This window comes from Myxine glutinosa, chromosome 6 (genome assembly GCF_964187855.1).
Source record: "Myxine glutinosa chromosome 6, kmMyxGlut1.1, whole genome shotgun sequence".
Lineage (NCBI taxonomy): Eukaryota > Metazoa > Chordata > Myxini > Myxiniformes > Myxinidae > Myxine > Myxine glutinosa.
In genome coordinates this window covers 67149978-67161872 of record NC_136266.1, presented here as the reverse complement: position 1 = coordinate 67161872, position 11895 = coordinate 67149978, and the positions used below count along the sequence as shown (strand labels likewise).

At 42.7% G+C, this 11895-nt stretch overlaps 1 protein-coding gene across 1 annotated transcript in view; it reads right to left on the bottom strand.

Annotated features, from left to right (window-relative positions):
* Nucleotides 1-1058: 1058 nt before the first annotated feature.
* LOC144892724 (uncharacterized) overlaps nt 1059-11895 on the bottom strand; it is a 385900-nt gene continuing 375063 nt past the window's right edge. Inside the window, exons 3-4 of the mRNA XM_078781044.1 lie at nt 1867-2064; nt 1059-1130 (exon numbers count right to left, since the gene is read on the bottom strand). Of these exons, the coding sequence (XP_078637170.1) occupies nt 1059-1130; nt 1867-2064 (270 nt within the window). The remainder of the gene's footprint in view (nt 1131-1866; nt 2065-11895) is intronic.

Genomic DNA, 11895 nt, shown 5'->3' with positions numbered 1-11895 from the left:
CAAGGAGAGACATTATGGAGTCAGCGACGTCGTGTGGGGGAGTTCCACGTTGGAACACATATGTGCGGACATGCCATCCCATGAGGTAGTATACATGTACTACACCTCTTAACTTGTATGGTGACCATTGACCCTGTGCTTTTATGGTCACCATTCCAGTTATAAGGTGACTGTCTGACACTGACACACACACACACCACTTGACGGAACCTCCACCAATCACGTATATAAGTATACAAATGAAAAATATAAATAACAAATAAATGGGCCAATCTGACTGACTGATGTACCATATTTTGTTGCATAGCGTTGGTTCCACGAAAGCAGTTTCTTGGCCAGGAGTCATGCTGGGTTGTTTGTCATTCCTTTCCCAGCAGTAGTTAAGGGCAGGAATTTGCTCATGGTGCCAGCGATAGCTCGCTTACTCTTTGCGAAGGACACCGCGGCAAGATTAACGTCCAACCGGGGGACGGCACACACACACACAATGCCTGTGAAGTACTGGAATTACTGGGTCAGGATTCGAACCCAGGCTAGACAGCCGAGAAGCGAATGGGATGATCCAATAGGAAACAAATACAATAAATAATGTATAAATACAACAACCAGAAGCTCTATTGCCACCCCATTATGTGAGCAGAAGAATTGTTCATTTCCATCACGCATTCATTTAATTACTTGCCTGAAAGGGATGCAGTCGACAATCCTCTTCTTCTTCATCACCGCCTTTTGACCTGTGCCACCAAAGGTGGATGGAGGTTATGTTTTCACCCCTACCTAAATTAGATAAATAAATAAATAATTAGGTTGGTTCGATGGAAAGTTGTGCTGTCATTTCCAATTGAAACAAGAAATAATTGGAATTGCAACAATTGGAACAACATTTCCTGCAACAAGATGGTCATATGCACGATGATAATAAAAAATATTTTAGGAGGAATAAACAAGGAAAATGGTGGATCATGAACTCTTTTGGGGGCTTGTTCAGCTCAAGATGGTGCAGGGGACAACTTTCACGAGCAGTGGACAGGTAATTCGAACACACGTTGAGATGCAACTTATTCATTTGGGTAGCCGGGTGTGGGCAGCACTGCGTTTCCGTCACCGTTTAGGTGCCCATCCGAAGTTGCCTAGTGGGAATTTAAGAGTCAACCACATAGTGTGGCCTGCACAGCACCTGCAAGTGAAACCAGGTGGGGCATGCAATTACTCACCCCAAAAGGTCATTAAGGAGCCAGCTGCGTAATTTTTTTTATTATCCAAAATCCTACTCCGAAATAATTCGCTGGAGACTTGTCTGATTTCCAGAGGCTTAGGATCCAAACATAATAGTTCCACATTGCAGTCAGATTTGAACTCCGCACACCATGATGCCACCACTCCTATCAGTCAAACTTGAAACAGGGAAATAAACAGCATCACATGGTCCGATGGGGCATTCAAAAGTTAGACACATAATACGTATAACTAGCAGGAGTGCAAACAATGCGATGGGTGTGTTTTTTCTTCAATATCCAAGTAGATGTAATTGGCACTAAAATATATATTCAGTATTAGTAATTATATTGCACTCGGATATTGTAAGGAAAAAATAATCTTGGTGTATTATGGCCTAGTGTGCGTAACTCGCTTGTAAAACCTTTTCAACGCCGCTTGTAGCAATAAACAAATTTTAAGCATTTTCTCAGGAAAGACTGGAGAAAAACGGTCGGTGTTTCGCACACCACTGGCGTGTGTCGTCGTTGCATCATGGCAATCGGCAATATAACGGAGGATACGTTGACAAAGTGCGCATGCTCACAAGAGGTCCGGCACGCACAGCGAAGGTTGGCATAACGTAGAGATCCGGACGGTCCAAGCCCTTACCGGATGCTGTCCCGAACCGAAGGCGTACGCGACCTGATATCCATGGGGCCCGTGATGGTAGGCCATGCCTGGTCCCCGTGGGACAGTCCGTCCTCCCCAGCTCGCCTGGGCCGGCTGCATCCACTGTGCGGGAAAGGTCGACGTTAGAGGTGAACGCATCTTGCCTCCGGTGCCTCCGCCGCGTGCCGCACCACCCACCTGCACAACCAAAAGGCAGAGACAAAGACAAAGGCAGTCAATTAGAACGGAGGCATAAAGGCCCATCCGAGCTGCTCCAGAGCCATTTGCTTCGGCTTAATTGGTTCTATTTCTCCACTTTGGAAGCCATGTTGCTTTGTGCTGGGATAGACGGTATCACCGGTCCCTACACCTTCCCGGTGGCCTCCTGCCACTCGTCTCCGAGCATTGGGGGGTCGAGGGGAATACGTTTCCGCAAAATGTAATTCCGGCATTTGTGGAGGACGCTTTGCGTTGGCATTTGCCAACATTGTGAAAACATCGAGGTCAGCACAATTTTCAATTCGGACGGAATATTTGTGACACTCGTGTTAAAAAGCTATTTCAGGTTGGAGTTTGGACATTCCTTATTAAAACGGCATCCACATTTGTCACCGGAAAGATGTGTCCGAAGTAATTATCATATCTTTTACCAAAAACATGATGCATTTGTATTGTTTTTATAATGCACATTTAGTAACACTTAAAAAGGGCCTTTTGTTTGTTGAAAGAATCGTCATTACCATTTCAAGCAGAGGTCAGGAGAACAAAGCAGCCATCTTTTTAAAAATTAATAAAAAAAGGATAAACGGTCATTTGGACCATCGTGACTTTTCAACACTCGCAAGACGACAATACCGTTTCTAATGCTTTAACCAATGCGTGCAAACATACGTCGCGGAGGTATTTACATCCAGTGCACAACAAATAAAGCAACGGGGTCTTATGGTCTTGTAAATCTCCAATGTTCATTGCGACTTTCATTTTCATTATATATTCAAGTCTACTGTGAATTCGTCATCAAAACAAAGTCAAACAAAATGCGAAACTCCACGAGCTACATCGATCATCGCTGATGGATTAGCCACATTTTGGCCTGCTCTGTAGCTGAAGCTTTCCTCGTGCAAGAATAATTTCCATGACCTCATGGACGTCTACCAAGAGATACTTTGCAATCGAATCCAATCTTGGGTTTGCATCACTGCTCAGAGCGCAGCTAATGTGCCGATGATGCAGTGCCCCTTGCAGAGCAGGAATATGGAATTTGGTCAGGGTGCCGGCGATCCCACTCTTCGTGAAGATCTTCACGGAGATCGCACCACTACTGCAGGCAGACGGGATGCCCATTTTAACATCCATCCGAGGGACGGCACACACATTGAAGAATCACACTGCCTGAGAAACACCAGGATGGCAGTTTATAGCTCGGTCAAGATTCGAACCCAGGCTTGACAGGTCAGATGAGTGTGCATATCTATAGTTTATCCTGTTAGCCCATTTTTGCAATGAATAGAACAATGACAAATAAAAGACTTTTTTTTTTAATTAAAAAGGTGTGTGCCTTTAAATATTTAAATATTGTGTCAAACAAATATTTCATAATATTTATTTGTTTTATTTTTTTATTTTTTTTTATTATTATTATTATTATTATTTATTTTTAATATTTAATAATTTATTTATTTAATAATTTATTATATGTGTGCCTTGTCTGCCAAATAAATACTTAATTTTTAATTGAAATTAAAATATATATTTTTGATTTTCTTTAATTACATTTTTTTTTGGAATGATATAAAAATGAAATACGACACTTTCAAATAAATAGGTCAACCTGTTGAAAAAAAACAAACAATAAATGATGTCGGTGGTGCCTGTGATTTTTCTAAACGGAGAATTGTTTTTTTTATCCAACACAGAGGTCCATGCTCGTTGTTTCAATGTTTTTTGCCTGCTGGGAAGGGGTCACCATTTATCGCATACAACTTTATAACTGCCTTTGGCTGGCGGTAATTAACCTCCCCTCTCCATTTCATCGGGCATGCTTAATAACACGGGTTATTAGCAGTACAGAAGTACGGTGCTTGATCAATGGGATGGGGCCTTGGTATAGGCTTCATAGGCCAAATGACTTCTTTTTTTCCTGTGCTCAACTTGATTTGCATTAAAAAAAAATTCTAAATTATTTGCTTAATTACAGTCCAGGATTGCTGATTATTCCAGCCACCACCCCTCCCTCCCTCACCATTACCGGTCCACCTGATGCTTCGTGTGCAAATCAACTCAGAAAGGCAGTTTATTGTGTATAATATCTGCCATTAAGGCTCATCACAGACAAATAAAATAACTTAAGCAGAGATTTATTGTGATGCACTTGTACTCGATATTACTTATGCCAACGGTGATAATAAGTAGATTTTAATCAGAGACTTAATTGAAGGAAAAAAAACACGGAGAGGGGAGAAAAAGCCATCGACAAAACACAAACAACAAAATAGATTTCGAAAAAAAAAGAACATTTGTCCTTATTTTTCCCACGGACATAAACACAGGATGTAGTCTACAAAAACTGGTTTTCCATTATTAACTAGAATCCGGCACTCGGTAGAGCACATACCTCTACCAGGTTGAACAGTTTATGTTCTGTATCCCACTGATAGGCCAGATCTAGATTCAGACCTGAACCAAAATATAATGGCTTGTTCTTGTCACCAAATGAACACGTCCCCCAAGCTTAGTCATAACTCGTCCGCAACTGTTTGCGATATCGTGCTATATATCGTTTTATGCCAAATCTCTCAATGGTGAAGAATCACTGAAATAATGAAAAAATCTCGTGTCCGGATTCGAATCTTCACCAAAATCGAATCAATTCTTCCTCGTCACACACCCAACCAGTCCACCAAGTTTCGTCCGAATCCTTCCTTAACTCTTTGCGATATCGTGCTATATATCGGTTTTAGCCCCATTTCTCAATAGTAAAGAATCACTTCAAAACTTATAGCAGCCGCATCATGTTCTTCACCAAAATCGAATATGTTTGTCCAAAACAACTCTATGAGATATCATATTCACAAACAGACAGACAAACAAACAGACAGACACGCGTGAAAACGCCTTCGGTGGCGGAGGTAAAAATGGTGGAAATTATGACTCCCCAGCTCTCGTCCTCTCCCCAAAATTCATCATATAGTCCATAAATTCTTCTTCCTCCCTCCGTTAACTCCTAAAACCTCCAAATCACTTTTCTCAATTATTTTTTAATACAAGCCAACTTTCCCCCCCCCCCCCCCCCCCCCCCCACTTTTTCCTTGTGTAAGGAATATGTACGTGGACCCACAAGTGACCCCAAGAACAGTCAAAACAGATGTTAAAGTGACGCAGTTCCACTAAATATACTTTGCTTGAAAGCGTTAGACATTATGAAGAGAAACGGAAAGCATTTTGCATTTAAAATAGATTGAATGTCATTGTTCAGAAAGATTTTAAATCATTTCATATTTCTCACCACTCGATGTGAATATATTATAATGGTTCATTATCGCAGGTTTATGTACCTGTCATATCCTTATTCCTTTATTCAGCAGTTAGCTGTGATGTGACATTTCCAATTTGTTCTAAATATGACACCGTAATGCTGGTAAGACGATAACTTTCACGTGTTTACTTTAGAATATCAGAAATGCATTCCATATACTGCATTAAATTCTTTCATTTCTTATTATGTGAAACAATCAACTGTCTTTAACAATAATCTTCAAACACAAACTGAAACTCCAACTCCAACTTACTCTGTTGCTTCGCAACTCCAAGTTGAGACAATTAGGATTTAGCAATATGTCCACAAAGATGGTTTATTAATTCACAAATTCAATGGTGATAGTTGGGATTTGGGAAGATCATATTCCAAAATGAAGGCACCACCAACTGGTATAACTCCCCAACAGGGCACGAATCGGCCTTGCCTGCTATTTATTAAACTTGCCTGCTGTTTTACAAAACTATTTAGTGGTGCCTTCAGTTTTTTAACAAGTCTGGCTTATTACAAAGTTATTATTATTATTATTATTATTTTGGCCAACTTCAGTTAAATAACAACCAGAAAAGTAAAACAATTAATTAAAAGCTACAATACAGTACAATTTTTTAAACTTTAATACATACATACACACATACATACATACATACATACATACATACATACATACATACATACATACATACATACATACATACATAGTGCATTCATAAAGTATTCAGACCCCTTAACTTTTTTCACATTTTGTTATGTTGCAGCCTTATGCTGAAATCGTTTAAATTCATTTTTCCCCTCATCAATCTACACTCAATACCCCATAATGACAAAGAGAAAACAGGATTTTAGAAAGTTTTGCAAATTTATTAAAAAGAAAAAACTGAAATGTCACATTTACATAAGTATTCAGACCCTTTGCTTTGACACTTGAAATTTAACTCAAGTGCCTCCCATTTCTCTTGATCATCTTTGAGATGTTTCTACACCTTGATTGGAGTCCACCTGCAGTAAATTCAATTGATTGGACATGATTTGGAAAGGCACACACCTGTCTATGCAAGGTCTCACAGCTGACAATGCATATCGGAGCAAAAACCAAGCCATGACGTCGAAGGAACTGCCTGTAGAGCTCAGAGACAGGATTGTGTCGAGGCACAGATCTGGGGAAGCCTACAAAGAAAAATATCTGCTGCATTGAAGGTTCCCAAGAGCACAGTGGCCTCCATAATTCTTAAATGGAAGAAGTTTGGAACAACCAGGACTCTTCCTAGAGCTGGCCGCCCGGCCAAACTGAGCAATCGGGGGAGAATGGCCTTGGTAAGAGAGTTGACCAAGAACCCGATGGTCACTCTGGCTGAGCTCCAGAGATCCTGTGTGGAGATGGGAGAAACTGCCAGAAGGACAAACATCACTAGAACACTCCACCGATCTGGGCTATATGGCAGAGTGGCCAGACGGAAGCCAAACAGTTCAATCTTGGTTTCATCAGACCACAGAATCTTGTTTCTCACAGTCTGAGAGTCCTTTAGATGCTTTTTTGCAAACTCCAAGCGGGCTTTCATGTGTCTTTCACCGAGGAGAGGCTTCCGTCTGGCCACTCTGCCATAAAGCCCAGATCGGTGGAGTGTTGCAGTGATGGTTGTCCTTCTGGAAGTTTCTCCCATCTCCACACAGGATCTCTGGATCTCAGCCAGAGTGACCATCGGATTCTTGGTCACCTCTCTTACCAAGGACGGTCTCCCCTGATTGCTCAGTTTGGCCGGGCGGCCAGCTCTAGGAAGAGTCCAGGTTGTTCCAAACTTCTTCCAATTAAGAATTATGGAGGCCACTGTGCTCTTGGGAACCTTCAATGCAGCAGAATTTTTTTTGTAGGCTTCCCCAGATCTGTGCCTCGACACAATCCTGTCTCTCAGCTCTGCAGGCAGTGCCTTCGACCTCGTGGCTTGGTTTTTGCTCTGATATGCATTGTCGGCTGTGAGACCTTATACAGACAGGTGTGTGCCTTTCCAAATCATGTCCAATCATTTTAATTTACAACAGGTGGACTCCAATCAAGGTGTAGAAACATCTCAAAGATGATCAAGAGAAATGGGAGGCACCTGAGTTAAATTTCAAGTGTCATAGCAAAGGGTATGAATGCTTATGTCAATGTGATATTTCAGTTTTTTCTTTTAAATAAATTTGCAGAACTTTCTAAAATCATGTTTTCTCTTTGCATTATGGGGTATTGAGTGTAGATTGATGAGGTTAAAAATGAATTTAAACGATTTCAGCATAAGGCTGCAACATAACAAAATGTGTCAAAAGTGAAGGGGTCTGAATACTTTCTGATTGCACTGCACATACATACATACCAATGTTAACTGGGATGGCATTAAGCAATGACTTACTGTATATTGTTAGGGCCGTGCATCTTCAACAACAGTCACGCCACTCAGCTGGTAATGGATGAAAATGTCTCTGCATCCGCCGATAATATAATCTGATGATTTAGAGCAGATCGGCGTATCTGAACGCGGTGGCTGAAATGGAAGATGACAGGATAGCCGAGCAAAGCTTGTCGGCTTTCCATGCTTTTCTCTTTATTTTTTGTACAAGCTCTAGGCTAGTGGAAGAGCTAGGACACAGGACAGATCAGGACACAACAGAAGAAAGGAGAACAGCAGGTTAAGGGGAAATGCCAACAACAGGGCAGTCCACGGAGAAAGTCGCCAGAGACAGATAACCAAGGGATGCAGGTAATGATGAGTAGTAGGGGAGAAAGCAAGGGATGAAGAAGATGGATAAGTCAGCAAAGTTATAGTTATGGAAGGGGTGGGGGTGGTTTAATAGGTGTCGAAAAGACCATGGTTTTGGATGAGGGTAAACAGCTGTCTTGAAAACCTGGTGTGTGGATTGTGGTTCCACAGACAGGGAAAATGAGTGGAGGTTGTTGCGATCGTATTCAGTGACCCTACGCCATGATCGTGCCAAGTCTCACTCAAGATTTCCTATTTGGTGGGCAGCTGGAAGTGCTGTATTTGAATCTCTTTATTCAAGGCTATGGGGTCAATGCACAATCTTATTTTCCCATTTGCCTTTTCTATTATGACAAGTGAGTTTACCCACTCTGTATGCTTACTGACCTTCTTGATAAATCCTTCTTGCTCTTGTCTGTCAAACTCTGCTCGGAGAAGCTCCCGATGGGCAATAGGCACATGCGTTGGTGCAGGGATGATTGTATTTTCGCCCTCACGCAGTTGAATTGAGCGCACACCTGGAAGGTATCCTCTTCAAGTAAACAGTAATCGGTGCATTTGTTGCACCTGCTCCCTGAGTGTAGTTGCTCTTGACTGTGAGCATAAGGACTCTGTGGCTACCATGTACACCCTTTTCACAAGACCCAGTCTGAAACAATCTTGGTGCCCCAGTAATGCAGGCTGGCCATCACGAACAACTTCCATGTTGGTAGTGAATGACTGCCCCTTGCGCTCAAGCTGCACACGGCATATACCTAGACTAGGTATGGGTTTGCCATTGTATGCTTTCAGAATCACTGGGCTCCGCCTCAGATGTGGCGGTCCCTATTACTTATAATAGTGGTGTCAGCTCCAGTATCAAGCTTGAAGAGTACCTGGAATCTGTTTATCACTACTGGCATGATTCAGTCACTTTGTCCTTCTGAGTGAGACACAGATGTCTTATCTGGTGCTGATGTTACTGTCCCAATAAACAGATCTGTGTCATTGTCATACGACTCCTGTTCAACCACATGGACAGTTCCTTTTTCCTTCACTCTCCTCTTAGAGCGACACTGTGTCTGAAAGTGATTTGGCTTGTTACAGATTCGACAAAGCTTGCCATAAGCTTGGCAGTTACGTACATGGTGGGTGTTGCATACTACATTTTCCATAGTTACCCCCTTGCTTATGGCTATGACTGCTATCAGCTTTTATGCCCCTGACTCCTGGTTCTCTCTGCTTCCTGATTCCTTCTCTTTTCGCTTTGTGCCAAAGCAAGCATATACCTGTGCAGAGTGCTGACTAGAGGACATAGCTCGAAGCTGCGTTTTGTTCGCCTCCACTGCATGACAAATATATAGAGTCTTCTGTAGGCTAAGATTCTCTTCCCTCAAGAGTCTCTTCTTCACTCGTTCATCAGACACCCCAAACATGATGTTATCCCTGAGATTTTTTCTCTCTCTGGTCCCCGTACTCACAGCTGTCCAGCTGTGTTCGCAAATCCTTGACCCAGTTGTCAACAGTCTCCCCGTCATGCTGACCACGTTGCCAGAACTTGTATCTTTCAAATATCTCGTTCTGTCGGGGCTCACAGTATGTATGAAACTTCCAGAGAACCGCTTCCCGATCACCGGGATCCTCCTCTTCCGAAAATATGAAGTTCTTTTGAATATCCTGCGCTTCTGCGCCAGCACAGTGCAGCAAAATGGCGACTTGCGTTTTCCTTGACTTTTGGACAAGCTCTGCAGCAGCATGATACGTCCGAAAAAGCTGCTCGCGAGAGTAGGAAAAGAGTACAACAACAATTAGAACAACAGGAAGCGGGCCCCAGGATCATGACATATGATCCGGTATCAACACAGCACAACAACAGGAGCTCAGTTCTTCACAAAGATGGATGCAGCAGCATCGTTCCATCAGATCAAATTAGATGAGCACTCATCCAAATTGACAACCTTCAATACTCCATGTGGGCGATATCGTTATCTTTGCATGCCTGTGGGTATCTTGTCTGCTCCAGAAGTGTTTCACAATAAACTTTTCCAGCTACTGGAAGATTTTCCAGGTTGTCGAGTGTTCATAGATGATTTGATTGTGTGGGGACGCACAGCTGAGGAACATGATGCACAGTTGGAGGCAGTACTGGATCGCTTAGTGGATCTAGGACTTTGCCACAACCTGAATAAGTGTTATTTCAGGCAGACTGAGATTATGTATCTTGGAGATCGAATAACAGTGCAGAGAGTGCAACTGGATCCATTTAAGTTGGAGGTAATCAACAAGATGCCCACACCCTCGGACAGAGATGCATTGCGAAGAGCACTTGGGATGGTGACATACATCGGTAGGTTCTTGCCTAACCTGTCAGCCTGCACCACCACTCTGAGATTGTTGTTGGAACAAGATACAGATTGGCAGTGGAACCACGAGCATACCAAGGAGTGGCAGGACATTAAACAGCTATTGACAAAGCAGCCTGTGCTACAGTACTATGATCCACAAAGGCCAATCAAGGTGTCGACGGATGCCAGCAAGAATGGGTTAGGAGCGGTACTTCTGCAGGAGAAAGAGGGGCATTGGCTACCAGTTGCCTATGCTTCAAGGTCAATGACTATGGCAGAGACTAATTACACACAGATTGAAAAAGAAATGCTTGGTGTTGTGTATGGTTGTGAACGATTCCATGCATACATTTATGGCCAGAAAGTCATCGCAGAAACAGATCGTAAGCCTCTCATTGCAATAGCAGGCAAACCACTTGGGGGAGTGCCGCCTCGCCTTCAAAGACTTCTCCTACGTCTGCAAAAGTATGAACTGCAGTGGACCACAATTTTCCAGTGCTGAATTCAAGAAGTTCTCACGAAACTGGCAGTTTGAGCATATCATGTCAAGCCCTTACTATCCCCAATCAAATGCTATGGCTGAGAGTGGAGTCAAGATTGTGAAGAGACTTGTTAAGAAAGCTGGAGAGCGAGGAAAGGATCTATATTTAGCTCTGTTAGCCGAACGAGATGCCCCATTAGAAAACGGATGGTCACCGGCGGAACTACTCATGGGAAGGAAGCTCCGAACCCGCCTTCCAACAATAGCTTGGAAGCCAGAGTTGCAGTGCCCTAAGCCTCACTCTATCAAAGGCAAGGAGCCGTCAGAACTAAAAGAAAAGAAAACCATACGTGTGAGGAACAACGGCCGTTGGGATGACTGAGGCCGAATAGTGCGGATGGTGGGTCCCAGATCATATGAGGTGGAGCTTGATGATGGACGAATCTTTCGAAGAAACAGGCAACATCTCTTGTCTACCAAGGAGTGTTTCCCAGTGCAGGCTTGGTGGCCTGTGATTGAGGAGAAGTTGTCGACTACTGAGGAGCTGGAACAGCGACCACCGCAAGGAGAGCAAACAGGACCAGCCACCCAGCCGGTACCAGCGCAACATCAGGTGCAGGGGCAAATGCCTGTACCAGCTCTGAGAAACAGTACTCGGATCTCCAATAAGCCTGCCAGACTAATTGAAGAGATATAAAGTTGTCATCCTACTAATAAGTGCAGTGTTCATCAACACAAAGATGACTGCCATTTTAATAACCTGGAAAATTAGCTTAGAATTGTATTTTGCCAATTGAAGTGAATTATATTGACTGATTTGAAGTGAATTATATTGTTTTGATTTGAATGGAATGCTCAACACTATCTAAAGAAGCATTTCCATATTGTTTCATCATAGTTCTTGTTTACCTTTGATATCCCAGCAATATTTGCTAAAAGGGAAAGATGTGTTGA